Source organism: Bubalus bubalis, chromosome 2 (genome assembly GCF_019923935.1).
Source record: "Bubalus bubalis isolate 160015118507 breed Murrah chromosome 2, NDDB_SH_1, whole genome shotgun sequence".
In the NCBI taxonomy this organism is placed as follows: domain Eukaryota; kingdom Metazoa; phylum Chordata; class Mammalia; order Artiodactyla; family Bovidae; genus Bubalus; species Bubalus bubalis.
Genome location: NC_059158.1, coordinates 168,145,627 through 168,167,879, shown reverse-complemented (window position 1 = coordinate 168,167,879; position 22,253 = coordinate 168,145,627). Strand labels below are relative to the sequence as shown.

The 22,253-nt window shown below is 42.9% G+C and overlaps 2 protein-coding genes across 2 annotated transcripts; one reads left to right on the top strand and one right to left on the bottom strand.

Annotated features, from left to right (window-relative positions):
* Positions 1-9,467: 9,467 nt before the first annotated feature.
* LOC123328595 (small cysteine and glycine repeat-containing protein 9-like) lies at positions 9,468-10,375 on the bottom strand. Its single transcript, XM_045162260.1, has one exon. The coding sequence runs from the start codon at positions 10,185-10,187 to the stop codon at positions 9,858-9,860; it is 330 nt and encodes a 109-aa protein (XP_045018195.1). The 5' UTR covers positions 10,188-10,375; the 3' UTR covers positions 9,468-9,857.
* A 4,232-nt stretch (positions 10,376-14,607) lies between these two features.
* On the top strand, positions 14,608-16,004 carry LOC123328593 (small cysteine and glycine repeat-containing protein 2-like). Its single transcript, XM_044926179.2, has one exon. The coding sequence runs from the start codon at positions 14,787-14,789 to the stop codon at positions 15,174-15,176; it is 390 nt and encodes a 129-aa protein (XP_044782114.2). The 5' UTR covers positions 14,608-14,786; the 3' UTR covers positions 15,177-16,004.
* Positions 16,005-22,253: the final 6,249 nt, after the last annotated feature.

The window sequence follows — 22,253 nt, the reverse complement described above, 5'->3', positions numbered from 1 at the left end:
AGTTTTAACTTGAATTTCCTTAACATTGGAAATTATTTTATTTTCTTTTTATGTAAATGCTCCATTTGTATAGTTTATTTGCTTTTTTCTGTTGGGTTCTAGGCACTTTAAAAAATATATTTGGTTGGGTTTTATATTTACCTTTAAAAATCTTTTCAAGTTTTGTTTTGGAATTACATTAAACTGATATATTTATTTGAAAGAAAACAGAAATCCTGACAAAACTATCCTCTTTCCATCTGTGATCCTTGCATATGCCTTCATTAGTTCAGATTTTCCTTTATGCCCTTTAAATATTTTGTTATTTTTTTCTCAAAGATTGTATTCCACATTTTCTCTAAATTTATTCCTAGATGCTTATAGCTTTTGTTAGAACAGTAAAACATGTCCTTACCCGGGGCTTCTCAGGTGGTAAAGAATCCACCTGCCAGTGCAGGAGATGCAAGAGACACGAGTAAGTTCAATCCCTGGGTTGAGAAGATCCCCTATAGTAGGAAATGTCAGCCCATTCCAGTATTTTTGCATAAAAATTCCATGGACAGAGGGCTACGATCCGTGGGGTCACAAGAAGTCAGACATGACTGAGCAACTGAGCATGCCTGCATGTCCTACCCTTATTATATTTTTGTTAGTTGTTGTTAGTGTATAAAACATTACTGATTTTTTATGTCACTTTCCAGGAACATTTCCATCTTATTCAGGGATTGGAGTTTCACTGTGATTGCTAGAGACACAATTATATCACCTACAAATAATGATGATTTGATTTTTCCATTTTGATACTTATCTCTCTCACATTATTTTTTCCTGCATTAGTAGAATTGACTATGTGTGTGTTAGTCACTCAGTTGGGTCTCTTTGCAACCCCATGGGCTGTAGCCCACCAGGCTCCTTTGTCCATGGAATTCTCCAGGCAAGAATTCTGGAGTGGGTTGCCATTTCCTTTTCCAGGGGATCTTCCCAGCCCAGGGACTGAACCCAGGTCTCCTGCATTGCACACAGATGCTTTACCATCTGAGCTACTAGAGGAGCATAGCATTGACTAAGACCTTCATTATTGCGAAACAGAAATGGTCACAGCACACACACATGCACACCACACACAGAACAAGGAAAGTGACATCATATTTTTAAATAGCAACACTGGTACCAAAAATACAATAAAGTAATGTTTTAAATTTTTGAAATAAAAACTCTTTGAATCCATAATTTTATGCCTAGTTAAATTTTCCATTTAACATAATATTGCAATTCATCACTATAACATTTTTAGTGATACTCAAACTGTCTTATAATTGGCCAGTGGGAACATCTCTAAGTTGGTTTCTAAGTTGTCTCAACAGCTTTTTATGAAGTAAATGGTATTTAGGGACCACAGTCTACGCCCTAGGAGTAGTCATTGCTAGTAGGCTAAGCAGTGCTTTCTAGATCTCAGTAGACAGGGTAGGAAAATTTAAATACATCGTTGCTGCTGCTGCTGCTAAGTCGCTTCAGTCGTGTCCAACTCTGTGCGACCCCATAGACGGCAGCCCACCAGGCTCCCCCATCCCTGGGATTCTCCAGGCAAGAACGCTGGAGTGGGTTGCCATTTCCTTCTCCAATGCATGAAAGGGAAAAGTGAAAGTGAAGTCGCTCAGTCAAGTCCGACTCTTAGCAACCCTATGGACTGCAGCCTACCAAGCTCCTCTGTCCATGGGATTTTGCAGGCAAGAGTACTGGAGTGGGGTGCCATTGCCTTCTCCAAATACATCATTAGTTCATATAAATAGTTCTCATTCAAAATCAAGACTACAGAGGCTTTACCAACTTAGCTCACATCCGTATCCTCTTCCTTCTATACCAAAATCTGGTTTACCAGTTAACAGCAACATAAGTGCTCAACAGTCTCAGTCTAACAATAGCAAACAACCACCAAAAATCGGGTCACCAAACACCAGTTTTGTCTGCTTTTTTTTTAGTTCTTTCATCCGCTTTTGTGGTTCATTTGTCCTTAGTGTATATTTCACTAGAGACGTACAAGTCAAATTATTGTGCTTTTAAGTTGCTTGAAATTATTCCTTTTTGGTTATACTGCCTACTCAGTTCACATTGAAGCACCTCTGTTTCATTTTATTTTCAATTTTTATAGATTTTCAAATGTGAATTGTGTTGAATAATTATGTAAAATATTCACATGCTTCCAAAGTCAAATGTACAAAACAAGGTACACTTAGAAAAGTGCGACTTCTGTTCCCTCTTGCCTTCTACTGGTAATCAAGTTTTTCACTTTTTCATTTACTTTTGACTTTTTGAAAAGGTTAAACAAATACATACATTTTCAAAACCCTCTTAGATAAACTTAACAAATCCTTTAAAATACTTAATTCCTTTCTTATGAATCTGTGTTATAAAATAAAAAAAAAGAATGATAACTACCTTTATTATTTTTTGAGACAAATGTCATATGGATTCCAAATTAAAGATCTTGCCAGAAAAGGAATGTGTAGAAACAATTCACTTATAAAATTCGCTAATTCACTATGCTGAAGGAGAAAATTTAGAAGACTACCTTAACTTATACAGAAAAATTCTTATAAAATTTGAAACCTGTTTTTGGTCTTTGAGAATATAAAGAATATCAGTTACTACCTGGAAATTTCCAGGTAACTTACAAAAAATATTATATTTAATGAAGAGACTTTGGCTATATTCTAGTTACTATTAGAAACAAGACCGGGATACTTAGAAATATTAATAGAACCAACTGATAAATCATTAGATCTAGTAAGAGAGCTCAGAAAAGTGCCAGATGTAGAACCAAATGGAAGAAACCAATAGCAGGTCTTTATGTGCCACTCAAATGCAGGATACTTAACCCTGTGTTAATTTCCTAAGATTTCTGTAACAAAGTTCCACAAATTGGGTGAGTGAAAACAACAGAAATGTATTTTTTCACACTTCCAGAGGTCAGAGAAAGACCTGGGTTCGATCCCTGGATTGGGAAGATCCACTGGAGAAGGGAAAGGCCACCCACTCCAGTATTCTGGCTGGGAGAATTCCATGGACTGTATAGTCCATGGGGTCGCAAAGAGTCGAATATGACTGAGCAACTTTCACACTATACACTATTCACACTATGCTTCATAAAGAGTATTTAATAAATGAACTATTTGTTTTAGAAAATTCTCAAAGCACCAGAAAACCGCTCCACCCACCACCTTTAAAAACAAAATCAAGGTTCAAGAGAGAGGGGACATATGTATACTTATGCCTACTGTATGGCAGTTCAGTTCAGTTCAGTCACTCAATCGGACTCTGCAACCCCACAGACTGTGCACATCAGGCCTCCCTGTCCATCACCAACTCCCAGAGCTTACTCAAACTAATGTCCATTGAGTCGGTAATGCCATCCAACCAGCTCATCCTCTGTCGTCCCCTTCTCTTGCCTTCAATCTTTCCCAGCATCAGGGTCTTTTCAAATGAGTCAGTTCTTCACATCAGGTGGCCAAAGTATTGGAGTTTCAGCTTCAGCATCAGTCCTTCCAGTGAATATTCAGGACTGATTTTCTTGGCTGGAAGCTGCCCTTGTTATCACATGGTGTTCTCCCATGGCTGTTTTCTTATAAAGACCTCAGTCCTACTCAATTAGGGGTTAACCCTACTCTGGTATGACCTCACCTCAACTAATTATGTCTGCAATGACCCTGTTTCTAAGTCAGGTCACATTCTGAGGTCCTGGAGGTTAGGATTTCAACATGTAAATTTTTGATGAGGGAGGGCACCATTGAAATCTGCAGCAGAATATAGCAAGTGCCTAAAGAGCAGGCCAAGCAAAAGGCTATGGACAAGAGACAAGAGTGATGCCTTGAATCCCAGCACATCATGAAAGGCAGAGACAGCACTAGGAATTGACCTTATAGATTTGGGGATGGCAGAAAGCATATTCCAGGTGGAAAAACAACCACTGAATTCTTGACATCAGAAATGGTGGAAGAAAGTGTATGAGTTAATGCAAATATAGACTGATAGAGGAGAACTGAAAAAGTTCAGTTCAGAAAAAAGACTTGGGAGGATCTTGAAGACATTGGTACTTGAGCAATTAGGAAATCAGACTCTCAGTATAAGCAGCTTTTGGCGGGAAAAGCCTTTTGCAGAAAAGAGCTCTCTGCGGGAGGTACCCTTTTTGTCTCGTCACTAACCTTAAACCAGGCACCCCCATGCTCTACTCATCGCTGCCCCAGCAAACCTTTCTATCTTCTGATCACACAACACCTTGCTTGGAAAAATTCAAACAATATAGAAGTTTATGGGCTTCCCAGGTGGCACAGTGGTAAAGAGTTTGCCTGCCAATGCAGGAGATGCAGGAGACAAGGGTTCAACCCCTGAGTTGGTAAGATCCTCTGTTGTAGAAAACAGCAACTCATTCCAGTATTCTTGCCTGGGATATCCCATGGTCAGAGTAGCCTGGCTATAGTCCATGGGGTGGGTCACAAAGAGTTGGACACAACTGAGCAACTGAGTGCACACACAAACATACACACATACACACATATATGCATACATGTGTGTATATATATATATATATATGAAAGTGAAAGTCCCTCAGTCGTGTCCAACTCTGCAACCCCATGGACTGTAGTCCATAGAATTCTCCAGGCCAGAATACTGGAGTGGGTAGCCTTTCCCTTCTCCAAGGGATCTTCCCAACACAGGGATCAAACCCAGGTCTCTCGCACTAAAGGCAGATTCTTTGCCAGCACCAGGGAAGCCCAAGAATACTGGAGTGGGTAGCCTATATATATTTATCTGTAGATAAATATAGCTTTGATCCCTGGGTTGGGAAGATCCCCTGGAGGAGGAAATGGTAACCCACTCCAGTATTCTTGCCTGGAGAATCCCCAGGGACAGAGGAGCCTAGTGGGCTACAGTCTATGGGGTCGCAGAGTCAGACATGACTAAGTGACTAAGCACAGCGCAGCACACATTATATGGGCTTCCCCAGTGGCTCAGACTGTAAAGAATCTGCCAGCAATGCAGGAGACCTGAGGACATATATTATATAAATATACAATATACATATGAGTATATATATTGTATATATATATAATATACATAACATCCACCCATTCTAACAGTATTTATTTGCAAACTATGGTACATGCCAAGCTCTGTGATCTATACAAACTATATTTGGGGTCTGCAATCTGAATCTGATATTCCTTCTAGAAATGAAGGCAAAAGCTCACCATTAGATAAGTAGACCAAAACAACGCTTGTTTTTTTTTTAAACCTAGCTATTTGGCTAGACCTAGTTTAGCCAATATAGCAAATTAAGTATACCTGCTTCTTCTCAGAATACTCACACCACAGGAATAAAGTAAATACACTATAAATAGGATCAGAATTATGAGAGAATTTAATTTGTAATTTATTGGACTGCTCTTTTATTAATAGGTTGCTATCAACTCCGTTTACCTCTCTGTCTTACAGAGTGAAACCAACAACCTTAAAGGAAATTGTCAGTCTCTCGCCTAGTTGTTTCCTGTATTTAATATAAATTTTAAAATGGGCTCCCTTGTACAGTATTCCAGACCACTCAGAAAGAAGGATAGAGGCCATGCTATGCTGTTCCACCACTCTGGCAGTCGTCAGCTGTGGCGACAGAACACCATAGACTGGGTGGCTCACACAGCAGATTTATTTTCTCACAGTTCTGGAGGCAGAAAGTCTGAGAGCAGGGTGCCAGTCTGGTCGGGTTCTGGTGGGAGCTTTCTTCCAGTTTGTAGAAAGCCATCTTCTCACTGTGTCTTCATGTGGCAGACAAACGGCTCTGGTGTCTCTTCCTCTTCTTGTAAGAGCACTAATCCCAGCCTGAGACCCACACCTCCAGGACCTCCTCTAAATGTAATTAACTCCCAAAGACCCCATCTCCAAATATGGGGGTTGGGACTTCAGCATGTGAGTTTAGCTTTCTGTGATTGTGGTCTTGAGGCTGTGGGTTTATAGTTCTTGCTTCTTCTGTCTGCCCTCTGATGGATAAGGATAAGAGGTTTATGCAAGCTTACTGATGGGAGGGGCTAGCTATGGGGACAACTGGGTCTTGCTTTGGTGGGCAGGACCACACTCAGGAAATCTTTAATCCAATTGTCTGCTGATGGTGGGGGCTGTGCTCCCTCAGTTAGTTTTTTGGCCTGAGGTGACCCAGTCTTACAAATCAGGAAAGGAGTACATCAAGGCACTTGCTCCTTGGAAGAAAAGTTATGATCAACCTAGACAGCATATTAAAAAGCAGAGACATTACTTTGCCAACAAAGGTCCATCTAGTCAAAGCTAAGGTGTTTCCAGTAGTCATGTATGGATGTGAGAGTTGGACTATAAAGAAAGCTGAGCTCCAAAGAATTGATGCTTTTGAACTGTGGTGTTGGAGAAGACTCTTGAGAGTCCTTTGGACAGCAAGGAGATCCAACCATTCCATCTTAAAGGAAATCAGTCCCAAATATTCATTGGAAGGACTGATGCTGAAGCTGAAACTCCAACACTTTGGCCACCTGATGCAAAGAACTGACTCATTGGAAAAGACCCTGATGCTGGGAAAGATTGAAGGTGAGAGAAGGGGATGACAGAGAATGAGATAGTTGGAGGGCATCACCGACTCAATGGACATGAGTTTGAGTAAACTCTGGGGGTTGATGATGGACAGGGAGGCCTGGTGTGCTGCAGTCCATGGAGTTGCAAAGAGTCGGACACGACTGAATCACTGAGCTGAACCGAACTGAACTGACCCAGTCTTGGAGTCTGTGACTCTGTGATAGGGTTACTGGCATCTCCAAAAGGCCTTATACCAACATGCCCCTCAGGACTACTGCTGCCAGCGCTCCTGTCCCTGCAGCAGGCCTCTGCCGACCACAGCTCTGCAGGAGACCCTGAAACACTCACAGGCAGGTCTAGCTCAGCCTCCTGTGTGGTCACTGGTCCTTTTCCCTGGGTCCTGATCACACAAGGTTTTGTTTGTGTCCCCCAAGAGTCTCTGTTTCCTTTGGAGACAGATAAAACTGGAAAATGGAAATCATCTTCATTATAATCCCAATGAAATGCAATGCCAAAGAATCTTCAAACTACCATACAATTGTGCTCATTCCACATGCTAGTGAGGTAATGCTCAAAATCCTTCAAGATAGGCTTCAACAGTACACAAACCGAAAAATTTCAGATGTACAAACTGAGTTTAGAAAAGGCAGAGGAACCAGAGATCAAATTGCCAACATCCGTTGCTGCTGCTGCTGCTAAGTCACTTCAGTCATGTCCAACTCTGTGTGACCCCATAGACAGCAGCCCACCAGGCTCCTCTGTCCCTGGGATTCTCCAGGCAAGAACACTGGAATGGGTTGCCATTTCCTTCTCCAATGCATGAAAGTGAAAAGTGAAAGTCACAGAAAAAAAAAACATGAGAATTCCAGAAAAACATCTACTTCTGCTTCATTGACTACACTAAAGCTTTTGACTGTATGGATTACAACATACTGTGGAAAATTCTTCAAAAGATGGAAATACCAGACTACCTTACCTGTCTGCTGAGAAACCTGTATGCAGGGCAAGAAGCAACAGTTAGAGCCTTACATGGAACAACTGATTGTTTCAAAATTGGGAAGGGAGTCTGCAAGGGAGTCTGTATATTTTCACCTTGTTTATTTAACTTCTATACAGAGTACATCATGAAAAATGCCAGGCTGGATGAATCACAGGCTGGAATCAAGATTTCCAGGAGAAATATCTACAACCACAGATACGCAGATGATACCACCCTAATGGCAGGAAGCAAAGAGGAACTAAAGAGCCTCTTGATGAAGGTAAAAGAGGAGAGTGAAAAGGCTAACTTGAAACTCAGCATTCAAAAAACTAAGACTATGGCTTCTGGTCCCATCACTTCATGGCAAATAGATGGGGAAAAAGTGGAAACAGTAACAGATTTTATTTTCTTGAGCTCCAAAATCACTGCAGATGGTGACTGCAGCCATGAAATTAAAAGACACCTGCTCCTTAGAAGAAAAGCTGTGACAAACCTAGATAACATATTAAAAAGCAGAGATATCATTTTACTGACAGAGGTCCATCTAGTCAAAGCTATGGTTTTTCCAGTAGTCATGTGTGGATGTGAGAATGGACCATAAAGAAGGTTGAGCACCAAAGAATTGATGCTTTCCAATTGTGGTGTTAGAGAAGATTCTCGAGTGTCCCATGGATGGCATGGAGATCCAACCAGTCAATTCTAAGGGAAACCAACTCTGAATATTCACCGGAAGGACTGATGCCGAAGCTCCAATACTTTGACCAACTGATGCGAAGAGCTGACTCATTGGAAAAGATACTTATGCTGGGAAAGATTGAGAGCAGGAGGAAAAGAGGGTGAAAGAGGATCAGCAGGTTGGATGGCATCACCGACTCAATGGACATGAGTCTGAGCAAACTCCAGGAGACAGAGAAGAACAGGGAAGCCCAATGTGCTGCAGTCCCCGGGGTCACAAAGAGTCGGGCACCACTGAGAAACTGAACAACAGCAACAACATGAGCTTAGGGGATACAATTCAGTCCACAGCGATCACTGTGGTCCCACCTTGCCTATTCTGTAATCACGACATCATAGACATTTGCTGGGTTTTGTATTTGCCCACAAATACGCGACTCTGCCACTGTTTCAGTTCTTATTGCTTGTCCCAGGAACACTGATGTAACTTCAGTTCTCCCCATAAACCATTAACTGTGCAGGTGGCTGCACCAAGTTCCTTCTTGAAAACCTTCACCGGCCAACAGCATTGCTGCATGTCAGAGCTCCACCAGCTGCAGCTGTGTGCTTTAAACAAGTCATTTAACTTCTCTGTGCAGAGGGCATTGTAATAGTGCTTCTTTCAAAACAGGTGCATTGTTAGAAAAGTGCCTGGATTTTAAGGGCAATGTGTGTGCTGGTCATTGCAGTCATTGTAAATGATAGATTTAGTGTCTTTTCAGTGCTTATTTCTAACTATTTATATTTATATGCTCGTACTTAGGTCAAACACATGGCTTGCTAGTTTCCATATGTGCTTTGAACTTTTCCATCCATCACTTGTTTGCCCTCCTTCTAGAATGTCTGCTTCCAACTATCTTCACTTGTCACAATCTTACTAATTCTGCAAAACAGCTCAAAATGTCATCTCTTTAACAGCTCAAAAGTTCACTCTACTTGTTGCACCTGATTCTCACCCAACAATAAGGAGTCCCTCCTGCCATGACACATGACGTCATGGTCTCCTGGTATGTTTATTGTTATTCTGTCTTGTGTACATGGTTATTTGTGTATGGCTGGATTGTAGAGTAAATAAGATTGTAAACCACACCAGGGCATAATTATTCGTGTATCCTTGACAGCCCCAAGCCATGGGAAACTATAATTAATACCAGTTTAATAAGAATATCTTTAAGGATAAAGTAAGAGCAAAGATTCAGAATTTATTTTTGTATTTTATTAAGACATTTTTAGGACATAATCTATAAAAAAAAAACTCTATGGCCACAGGAAGGACAGATATTTATGGTAAAAACAAGAAGACAAGGCAAAGACAGAAAAGAATTTCACAAAAAAAGTGAGAATCATTACCTCATTTTGCTGAGCTTAGTAAGCAAAATGCCCTCCAGCATTTTTCTTGGATAACTTTGAATAAAATATCCATGTGTGACTATATTAAAAAATGGAAAAAGATACTTAAAGTCAGAGCATGAGAACCAGAGGGAAGTACCATAAAGCCCAGATGCCAAAGAGAGAGCACAGTACAGATGGATGGATGGAGAGCAGTCTCAGCAGTGGGAACAAGGAGATGCCCAGCAGCACCTTCAGACCAGCCCGCCTAGTGGCAGCATTGCTTCTGGCAGCCGCACTTCTGCTGACAGCAGCTCTTCTGCTGGCAACAGCCCTTCCCACCGCCGCAGCCACACGAGTTGCAGCTGCAGGTGCGGCGGTGGCAGCAGACCACGGGGACGCTGCAGCAGCCCCCACAGCAGCCATAGCAGCAGGGGCAGCAGCTGGTGCAGCAGCCCACCCGGTAGCATCTGCAGCTGGTGCAGCTGCCACAGCCACCGCCGCAGCCACCACCGCAGCCACCACCGCAGCCACCACTGCAGCCACCGCCGCAGCCACCGCCACAGCCACCACAACTTCCACAACCACAGCAGCCCATGGTGTCAGTAGAGAGGACTTGGACTCAGGAGAGGTGAGGAGGGAGTCTCAGGATGTGAGGGAGGTTGAATGTCACCTTCTTCTAGGGGGACCCTTATATACCATCTTCAGGAGCTGAGCCAAGAATATACAGTTTGTGCCTTGTTGCTCATCCCACTTCCTCTAAGATACCTCACAAGACTCTGACATCCTTCCTTGTTGAGACTGTGTCCAGTTACTATTGCTATTTTAAACCATTACCTGTCTCTTAAAGCTATATTTGGATTAGAACACACTTCGAACAGCTTTTTGCTCCTAAGAACTTACACGTGTATGCATGTTTTGCCCCAGGGACTAGAATAGTGCCTGACCCATTGTACATATTCAACAGCCAGCTGTTGTTTTAAATGCCTGAAATATTTAAGAACTATCCTCATTTTTTACAACCATGACAGTTTGCATCTGGAGTCAGGTAAAAGTCCCATTTTTTAACATATGCTTCTTAGTCACCACAGATTAGGAAAAAAGATTGTTTTTCTATCTACTGAGATTCACTGTTTATCCACTAAGTTACAAAAACCTCTTGGAAGAATAAGTGAAAAACCAGACCCCAAACAGAAAGAGCATCCTTAACATCTCACCTTAAAACGCAGGTATGGTTTCCAGTCCAAGATAACAGAATAGAAAGACACACACTCCTCTCCTCCTCCAAGAACACCAAAATTGCAACTAGCTGTTGAACAACCATCAACAGGAGGGCACTGGAACCCATCAAATAAAAACACCCCACGTCCAAAGACAAAGAAGGAGCTGCAGGGAGACAGTAGGAGGAGCACAATCACAATCAAATCAAATCCCATATCCTCCATGTGAGTGACCCACAAACTGGAGAACAATAATACTAAAGGAGTTCTCACACTGTTCTGATAGTTCTGAACCCCACATCAGGCTTTCCAGCCTGGGGATCTGACAAAGGGACTGGGAATCCCCAGGGAATCTAATCTTAAAGCCAGTGGGATTTGATTATAGAACTTCCAGAGGACTGGGGAAAATAGAGACTCCAGTCTTCAAGGGCACAAACAAAATTTTGCATGCACCAAGACCCAGAGGAAAGGAACAGTTAACCCACAGGAGACTGAACCAAAACTACCTGTTAGTGTTGGAGGGCCTCCTGTGGAGGCATGGGTCAGCAGGGACTACTACAGGGACCGGGGCACAGGCATCATAAGGCCAGGAAGGTCCTCCTTGGTGTAAACCCTCTTGGAGTTCACCATTAACTCTACCATAGAGCCCATAGACCCCAGGGCTGGGTCACCTCAGGCCAAACAACTACAAGGGAGGGAGTGGAACCCCACCCATCAGCAGATAATTGGGTTAAAACTTTACTGAGCAAGGCCCTGCACACCAGAGCAAGACCCAGTTTTTCCCATCACCAGTCTCTCCCATCAACAAACTTACACAAGATTCTTAGCCCCATCCATCAGAGAGCAGACAGAAGAAGAAGCATAGTCTCACAGCAGCTAAAATAAAACCATATTACAGAAAGTTAATCATGATGAAAAAGCAGAATGTTACATCCTAAACAAGATAAAATGCCAGAAAAACAACTAAATGAAGTGGAGATAAGCAACCTTCCAGAAAAAGAATTCAGAGTAATATAGTGAAGATGATTCTGGATCTCAGAAAAAGAATGGAGGCAAAGACTGAGAAGATGCAAGAAATGTTTACCAAAGACCTGCTGCTGCTAAGTCACTTCGGTCATGTCCGACTCTGTGAGACCCCATAGACAGCAGCCCACCAGGCTCCCCCGTCCCTGAGATTCTCCAGGCAAGAACACTGGAGTAGGTTGCCATTTCCTTCCCCAATGCATGAAAGTGAAAAGTGAAAGTGAGTCGCTCAGTCGTGTCCGACTCTTAGCAACCCCATGGGCTGCAGCCTACCAGGCTCCTCCGTCCATGGGATTTTCCAGGCAAGAGTACTGGAGTGGGGTGCCATTTCCTTCTCTGCTGTTAGGCTCACTGCAATAATAAAAACAGTTTCTTATTAAAACTTTTCATCCTCTCTACAGAGAAGCTGTAAAGTTAGGCAAAGTTCCCAGGTGGCTCACTGGTAAAGAATTCACCTGCCAATGCAGGAGACACGAGTTCAATCCCTGGTCTGGGAAGATCCCACATGTCGTGAAGCAACTAAGCCCGCGTGCCACAACTATTGAGCCTGTGCTCTAGAGCCTGGGAAGCGCAACTACCAAAGCCCGTGTGCCCTAGAGCCCCAACTCCACAGCAAAAGTAGCCACTGCAGTGAGAAGCCCGCACACCACAATTAGAGAGTACCTGCCCCCCAAAACTAGAGAAAGCCCTCGTGCAGCATTGAAGACCCCGTAAGCCTAAATAAATAAATTTAAAAAATTTAAAAACAAAACTGCTTACCAAAGACTTAGAAGAACTAAATAAAGAACCAACAGAGATGAATAATACACTAGAAGGAATGGATAGCAGAATAACTGAGGCAGAATGGGTAAATGACCTGAAGGACAGAATGGTGTAAACCACAGCCCCAGAACAGAATATAGAAAAAAGAATGAAAAGAAATGCAGACTGCCTAAGAGACCTCTGGGGCAACATTAAAAGCACCAACATTCACATTATAGGAGTCCCAGGAGGAGGAGAGAGAGAGAAAGGACCTGAGAAAATATTTGAAGAGATAATAGCTGAAAACTTCCTGAGCATGGGAAAGGAAATAGTCAACCAAGTCCAGGAAGCACAGAGAGTCCCACGAAAGATAAACCCAAGGAGGAACACACCAAGACACATAGTAATCAAACTGGCAAAAATTAAAGACAGAGATAAAATATTAAAAACAACAAGGGAAAAACGACAACATACAAAGAAACTCTCGTCAGGCTATCAGCTGATTTCTCAACAGAAATTCTACAAGCCAGAAGGGAATAGCATGATATATTTAAAGTGATGAAAGGGAAGAACCTACAACCAAGAATACTCTATCCAGCAAGAGTCTCCTTCAGATTTGAAGGAGAAATGAAAAGCTCTCCAGACAAGCAAAAGTTAAGAGAATTCAGCACCACCAAACCTGCTTTACAATAAATGCTAAAGGAACTTCTCTAGGCAGGAAACAAGAGAAGGAAAAGACAGAAATAAAACCAAAAAAGTACAGAAAATAAACCCCAAACAATTAAGAAAACAGTGATAGGATCATGTATATCAATAATTAGCTTAAATGTAAATGGATTAAATTCACCAACCAAAAAACATAGACTGGCTGGGTGGATGAAAACATATGTACATATGTACTTCCACTTACCACATCACTCTGCTTGACAGCCTCCCCCCCACCTAACTGTATGTAATTATTTTATATTGTTAAGTTAATCATGTTCCCATTATGGCTTGTAATTATAATTATCTTTTTTTTTTTTTGGGTCTGGCTATTGATTGTGAAAACTGATAAAACATCTTTTACTATTGTGATTATGTTTAAAAAAAAAAAAAAGCACAGCTATGCTTTCTCTGGCTCCCTGAGGTCCTTATTTTATAAAAATTGACTGTTCACTAAAGATTACCCTGCCCCTGGCAAAAAAAGAAAACTTGTGTGATGTCAGATGCAAAAACTATAATTTTGTGTAGCCCACACCTAACATCTGCTAGGAGGAAGTTCCTCCTTGTCATTTGTCTGTTAAATAATTGGGTAAACAAAAATAAGAAAGATTTCATCCAGTGGCTGGCCTTTTCCCATGCCTCTCTGGGTTTGAGACCTGGGGCCAGCCCATCGGTTCAGTCCGAAAATGGCCCAGGGGAATGTTTATATGAAGTGACTGGTGTCCATCCAGCTGGCTCTGCAGGTACAGTTTCCTTCTTTCACCCCAAGTGGCTTGCAGGTATAAACTGTAGGCCCCCTTGCTTGACTGTCTTGAGAACTGAGGCCTGCCCAGCTAGTCCAGGAACTCCAAAGAGCTCACTGCCAGTCTTTCTTGGGACTTACACTGCAGCTTCTGCATCAGAGATGCCTGGGCTTGGGCAGGTCCGTGCTTCTCCCAGGACGTTGGTATCCCTGGATTGACAACTGGCATCTCTTTGTTAAGTTTACCTTTTGAAAGCTAGAGAAGGAAATCTTAACATGCCCTCCTCCTTTGATTTACTTCTCACCATTGAGCAGTCTCTCCCAGCTCCCCATTTCTGTTGCCCAGCGTCATGGAAAAACTCTGGGGCACTCGTGGGAGCTCTTCAAGTCTTCACTCATGTGATCTTTAGGATGGTCATTTCTGACACACAGGCAACATTCTGAAGCCCCTGAGGCTGCTTTTTCCCTGCACCTTGGCCATCACTTTTCCGTTTCTGAAGTAAAGATCTGATACACAACTACTTCATTCCCAACAGAAAACTCAAAGTTATGAGGCTGCTATTCTAAAAATAGCAAGTTATCGTGGCACGGGTACTCAAGAAGGAAGTAAACAAAAAGTCTTGTGAGACTCTTCCAGGGAAACTGGGCCAAAAAACAGGAAAGGGGGTCAGTATATAAGGGTCTCCCCCAGCAGAAGGCAACTTCCAACCTCCCACATCTCCTGAGTCTCCCTCCTCACCTCTTCTGAGTCCTCTCTACTGACACCATGGGCTGCTGTGGTTGTGGAAGTTGTGGTGGCTGCGGCGGTGGCTGCGGCAGTGGCTGCGGCGGTGGCTGCGGCGGTGGCTGCGGTGGTGGCTGCGGCGGTGGCTGCGGTGGTGGCTGCGGCGGTGGCTGCGGTGGTGGCTGCGGTGGTGGCTGCGGTGGTGGCTGTGGCAGCTGCACCAGCTGCAGATGCTACCGGGTGGGCTGCTGCACCAGCTGCTGCCCCTGCTGCTATGGCTGCTGTGGGGGCTGCTGCAGCGTCCCCGTGGTCTGCTGCCACCGCCGCACCTGCAGCTGCAACTCGTGTGGCTGCGGTGGTGGGAAGGGCTGCTGCCAGCAGAAGAGCTGTTGTCAGCAGAAATGCGGCTGCCAGAAGCAATGCTGCCACTAGGTGAGCTGGTCTGCAGGTGCTGCTGGGCATCTGCTTGCTCCCACAGCTCAGGCAGTGGGAGCACTGCCTCCATCCATCTGTCTGCTCTGCACTGTCTCTCTGCCACTTGAGCTTCCTAGGAATTTTCTCTTTGGTTGTGTATATCATACTTTGAGGCTTCAGTGATTCTTCATTTCTTGAGAGTGATGGCAGGACATCTTATACAATGACATCCAGTGGGAAAAGATGGAGCTGCTGTTCATCAGTAGCGGTAGCGCTTGGCAGGTGCTGACGGTATGGTGGTTGTAGAGACCAACTTCTCTCAATTCAATCTTGTCTGCTTCTCCCACATCTGTTACCCTGCTGTGTAGGATTTAGACTCTGTGTTGGGACTGTTTTAGTATCTTCTCTTTTTGCTTTGAGCAGTTCAAATCTTCATACCTTTAAAGTGTTTAAACCCACGGGAATAATTAAATTCAAAGCTGTGAGCACCTCTAAGCATCTGACAGCAGCCCATAGCCCTGATCTCAGACTAGTAGGATTGAGATCCTCAATATTTTGACCTGTAGCAGGTGTTCATTGTTTCTGTTCACCAAGTTTTGCCTTTGCCATCTCTAAGCACAACAGATTCCTGATTTTGCAATGCTTGCTTTATATTTCTAGTTATTACACTGCCATCTTCTAAATGTCAAATAAAATAAACTAAATCATCCTCAAAATATTGACTCATGAGATCTTCTTACTTGGTGGTAACCTCTGAGGAAAGATGGAGGGGTAATGTTGAATAATGAGGAAAGAGATCTCCCTTGGTCACTTGAATTGATTGTGAGCACAAACTACTTTGATGGAAGACCTACATTAATAAACATTAAAATTTTAAGTGATTTGTCTGTTTCTCATCTATTTTGTGACCTGATTATTTTTTCAAGGATATCCTAAATGAACTGACAATAAGAGCCAAGAACACACAAAGCTGGACAAAGTTTATCTTGGCTGTCAGAATTTCTGCCATTGTGATCCATGCATATTTCCTTCTCGGGCAAAACAATTTCATGAAAGTATGGATTTCACATGCAATTTAAATTTGATTTGTTAAGAGTGTCTTTTTGACAAGTAGATTTCCTCAATTAAATTTAAAATCCTTGTTTAGTCACAAAAGATTAATTTCCACAGATTTTTTAGCAAACTCTGTTATCTAATTACAATCTAAATATCCTCTATAACAAAACACAATACTGCTTCTCAGTTTAGAACTATATTTTCACATTTACTGTGAGCAAATCAGGTTTTATGAAGCTTTTAGGTGATCTCTGCCATCTCTTTTGAAAAAATGAATTTTCCACAGAAGATCACACTCATCCAACAACCATCACGGCCATCAGCACCATCCCGACCACAGTCACCAGCTTCACCACCATCAATTTGCATTAAAAAAAAGAATGAATTGAAAGAGTAGCACTGAAACATATACATTATCATATGCAAAACAGACAACCAGTGGGAATTTACTATATATCTCAGGAAGATCAAACACAGTGCTCTGTGACAACCTAGAGGGGTGGGATGAGGAGGGAGGTGGGAGGGAAGAGGTTCAAAAGGGAAGAGACATATGTATACCTATGGCTGATCCATATTGGTGTATGGCAGAAACTAACACAATATTGTAAAGCAATTATCTTCTAAATAAAAATTTTTTTAATTAAAATTGGAAGAGTGAATAGAGAAACTTAAGAAACTCACCTTTCAATGGTCTTTTAAACAGTGTTTTCAAGGTCCCCATAAGCTACTTTTGAAAACGAGTAACAGATTGGAATGCACATGGAAAATCAGTCACTCCTCTACAATATCTGTAAGAATGCTGATAATACTATTTCTTGGGACAGCACTTAAGCAGTCTGAACTTTCATTTTTTTAAGTACATGTCTTTTAATTCAGAAATTTCATGTCTTGGACAAAGGCATACTCTTTACAAGGCTATTCACATTACCAAATCAAACTTGAGTCTGCTACCCACACATAAAGCCAATCTATTGACCCCAGGTGGTGGTCAGGGAAAGTACAGCATTTACTATAAGACACCTCGCAAGGAGAATGGGTGGCTCATGCTCAGAAACCCCAAACTCACCAAAGGATTTCAGCAAAGCCTTTTAAAAAGCCAAGTAAGGGAGAAGGTCACAGGGTCTATGATCAGCTCATGCATAGTGCTCTGACTGGTTGAGGGTGAAGGAAGAGGGTGGTGTCACAGGGGTTAATATATCAACCCTTAGGCACCAGGAGGTCTGCAGGACATGTGCTCGTGATCATCAAGTAGTTAATTTCTTCCATTTGGTGGAAGTTTCTAAAAAAAACTTTGAAAATATGCATCAGATATTACTATCTAAGTATTCAGAGAAGAGTGATAGCAGAGGATATAGGGGAGGTGTCTGCCCTAGGAGGGTCCCACTTGGTTGAACTCATGGCGTTGAACTTAAAGACTTTGTTGTTCAGTCACTCAGTTGTGTGCAATTCTTTGGGACCCTGTGGACTGCAGCACAGCAGGCTTCCCTTTTCTTTACCATCTCCCAGAGTTTATTAAAAGTCATGTCCATTGAGTGGGTGATGCTATCCAACCATCTCATCTGTCACCCCCATCTCCTCCTGCCCCCATACTTTCCCAGCATCAGGGTCTTTTCCAATGAGTCAGCTCTTTGCATCAAGTGGCAAAAGTATTGGAGTTTCAGCATCAGTCCTTCCAGTGAATACTCAGGGTTGATTTTCTTTAGGATTGATTGGCTTGATCTCCTTGCTGTCCAAGGGGCTCTCAAGACCTTTCTCCAGCATCACACATAAAGACTAGAAAAACACTATCTTCCCCTGTGTGTATGTGTGTGTATGTGTTAGTTGTTCAGTTGTGTCCAACTCTTTTGACCCCACAGACTGCAGCCTTCCAGGCTCCTCTGTCCATCCATGGAATTCTCCAGACAAGAATACTGGAGTGGGTAGCAATGATACCACCCTTATGACAGAAAATGTAGAGGAACTGAGGAGCCTCTTGATGAAAGTGAAAAAGGAGAGTGAAAAAGCTGGCTTAAAACTCAACATTCAAAAAACTAAGATCATGGCATCTGGTCCCATCATTTCATGGCAGATAGATGGGGAAACAATGGAAACAGTGGCAGACTTTATTTCCTTGGGCTCCAAAATCACTGTAGATACTGACTACAGCCATGAAATTAAAAGATACTTGCTCATTGGAAGAAAAGCTATGACCAACCTAGACAGCATATTAAAAAGCAGAGACATTACTTTGCCAACAAAAATCTGTCTAGTCAAGGCTATGGTTTTTCCAGTAGTCATGTATGGATGTGAGAGTTTGACTATAAAGAAAGCTGCTGCTGCTGCTGCTACTGCTAAGTTGCTTCAGTCGTGTCCAACTCTGTGTGACCCCATAGATGGCAGCCCACCAGGCTCCTCGTCCCAAAGAAAACTGAGCACTGACTAATCGATGCTTTTGAGCTGTGGCGTTGGAGAAGACTCTTGAGAGTCCCTTGGACAGCAAATCAAACCAATCAATCCTAAAGGAAATCAGTCCTGAATATTCATTGGAAGGACTGATGCTGAAGCTGAAGCTCCAATACTTTGGCCACCTGACGTGAAGAACTGACCTACTGGAAAAGACCCTGATGCTGGGAAAGATTGAAGGTGGGAGGAGAAGGGGATGACAGAGGATGAGATGGGTGGATGGCATCACCAACTTGATGGACATGAGGTTGAGCATGCTCCAGGAGTTGGTGATGGACAGGGAAGCCTGGTGTGCTGCAGCACGTGGGGTCGCAAAATGTCGGACATGACTGAGCTGAACTGAACTGAGCCATTCCCTTCCTCAGGGGATCTTCCTAACCCAGGAATAGAACTCATGCCTCCTGCATTGCAGGCAGATTCTTTACCATCTGAGCCACCAAGAAAGCCCTGAAATCACATTCAATTTCTCTTTATACAACAGAATCCTGCCCAGTTGTCAAAAAAAGGAAAAAGATCTCCATGAACTGAGAAGGAATGATTTCAGATCTATTAAATGTTCATAAAGCAAGCTACAGTGTACAAGATCAATTATGTAAACTTAAATTTATCTAAAAAATTATAATATACAGTCAAGAGAAATGTGTTAACAATGAGGTATACATGAAGTGTTGTCCGAGTATCTGTGGGGGAACAAAAGGGACTTGGGAGGTTTTGGGTTTCCCAGGTGATGCTAGCGGTAAAGAACCTGACGGCCAGTGCAGGAGATGTAAAGCGATGTGGGTTCCATCCTTGGGTTGGGAACATACCCTTGAGGAGGGCACGGCAATCAATTCCAGTATTCTTGCCTGGAGATTCCTTTGGACAAAGGAGCCTGGCAGACTACAGTCCATACCATGGCAAAGAGCTGGACATGACTCAAAATACTTAGCACCCATGCAGGGAGGTTTCAGGAAGAGGACCTGATATGATGGCTCCCTGCAGGCTTTCAATGGTAGACCTATGATGGCATTGCCACTGTTGGAGCATCCTGTGACATCACAGCTGAGCAGTATTAGTGCCCTGGGGAGCACTGAGCCAGGGGGAGCAATGCTCTGAGTTCTTCCTCTTTGCTGGCCTCTCTGGATGTCCAACCACAACTTCCTCGGTACTGGGGCTAAGGGATTCCACAGAAAACAGAGGCAAAGAAAGCCTGATAGTGGCTCCCTTCCTGCTGTGTTGGATGCAAGTGTCTGCTTCTCAGTTGACCAAAGACTTCGATGTCTCCAGATCTCTAGTGGGCGAAATAATTTGGGGGGGAGTCCATGGATTCTTATGTACAAAATCAGCTCAATCTATAGATGTCATTGGCCTTTCCTGGTGGCTCAGTGGAAAAGAATTCGCCTGCCAATGCAGGAGACATGGGTTCAATCCCTGGTCAGGAAGATCCTCTGGAAAAGGAAATGGCAACCCACTCCAGTATTCTTGCCTGGGAAATCCCATGCACAGGAAAGCCTAGTAGATTGCAGTCCATGGGGTTGCAAAGGGTCGGACATGACTTAGAGACTAAACAACAATAACAATAGGTGTCATTAAACGATTCACACTTAGCTTATTTCCTGCATGTTTTTAAATTCCAATAGGTGCTATCCAAAAGATCTTCTGTAGTCACAGAAATAGACCTAATACAATCTCTCAGATTCCTAAGGAGACACACCCAGATAAGAGAGGCTTGTCTCCAAACACATTCAGGACAGAAGTGAGGACTGTATGGTTAAATTATCATTATGCATTTAGAAATCTGCAACAGTATCACTGTTGAAGCTGGATAGTTGGGAGTTCATGACATGCTTAAAGTTTCTTTACAATAAACAGTTTAAAAATACAAAGATCAACAAATAGTGTACAATTAGAAAAAGATGCTCAACCTCACTAATAATCAGGAAAAGTATTGATCTTTTCATCTGCTATAGTAACAAAACATTGCTTTAATACTATCTGGTGTTGGTTGCAGAGTATAAAGCAAGCATCATACAAAGTGGGTGAGAATAACTGATGTACATTCTATAGAGGGTTATTCAGTTAACTTTCATCACTATGCAAAACATAGATAATCTTTGATATAGTAATACCATCCCTAGGAATTTGTTCAAAGGAAATAATCAGAAGAAAGAAAAGATGTAATATATAGTTAACATTTATGGAGTGCTTATTTTGCGCTGTGGATTGACTCTTTTAATCTGCATAATAACCATATGGATCAGATATTAATATTATTATTATCATTTCTATTGGTTCAGACACTAAAGAATAGACCTGCAATGCAGAAGGCCTGGGTTCGATCCCTGGGTTGGGAAGATCCTCTGGAAAAGGGAACAACTGCCCACTCCAGTATTCTGACCTGGAGAAATCTGTGGACAGAGGAGCCTGGCAGGCTACAGTCCATGGGGTTGCAAACAGCTGGACACAGCTGAGCAACATTCATTTTCATTTTAGGAACAGGAGACCAGAAAGGTGAAGTTATTGTACAAACGAGTGAGCATTAAAGCTGAGAATTGAACCCTGGGAATCTGACCCCATGTGGGGAGTGTTGTGTTTGGACATTCATGACAACATTAAAAGTTCACTTATATGGAGACTTCCTTGGTTGTCCAGTGGCTAAGGCTTCAAGCCCTTAATTCAGGGAGCCCAAGTTCCATTCCTGTTCAAGGAACTAGATCCCACATGCCTTAACTATGAGTTCGCATGCCACTGCTAAGACCCAGCGCAGACAAATAAATTAGATAAATAAGTTTTTTAAAGTTCACTCATAGGCATTTGGCCAAATAAACTGTGCTATCTACAACTATTACAATAGTTCCTAGATGAGCATCAAGCACCTTTGACTCTCAGACTCATCCTGTCTGTACTTGCATGCGTACAAAGCTGAAGTTCCCTATAAAATAGCCCACAGCATATTCCAAACAAGGACAAACTGTAGCAACATGCTTTAGCCACCCAAATGTTCAGGCCTCTAATTAGAGCAGGGTCACGTTTCCATCAACCTCCACAGCCATGGTTGTGTCATGTGGGGTAATGGCTGGATCCGCCCCATTTTGTGTTGGAATTGCATCCCTCTGGTAGTCACTGCCAGGCTGCCCTACACCTCTGCACATTCCCACCTCCACTTGTTAAGAGATCCCTAGGATGCCAGGTCACCTACTCAGCTGTCCCTCCTCATGGCACCCACCCACATTCCTCCACTTTCAACCTCCTCACCACAGACCCTCTTTGCTGCTTCTGACCAACTCTTGTGGATCCTTGCTCGGCTGGGCTGAGGGTGCCCTTCTGGCATTCACCGCTTTTACACCATCCATACCCACCTCCCCTCCTCTGTCCCAGAGGTGGAGCAGGGTCTTCTATTAATTCCCCACAACCTTTCAGACTCCAGATGACAACCAAGCTAGTCTCTACTTAAGGTACAAGGACAACAGAAAGGGATTTAAAATCATACCAATTCAGCCATGCTCTTTACCCCTGGATGCCTCTGTGACCCCCTCCATTCCACTACTGGTGTCTGGAGGGAGCACCAGCCAGCTCCCCTCCTCCCACAGAAATGCCCTCAGGCACCTTTGCTCCCCT

Coding starts and splice junctions, on each gene's coding strand:
- LOC123328595 (XM_045162260.1), bottom strand. CDS start 10,187: ATGGGCTGCTGTGGTTGTGGAAGTTGTGGTGGCTGTGGCGGTGGCTGC.
- LOC123328593 (XM_044926179.2), top strand. CDS start 14,787: ATGGGCTGCTGTGGTTGTGGAAGTTGTGGTGGCTGCGGCGGTGGCTGC.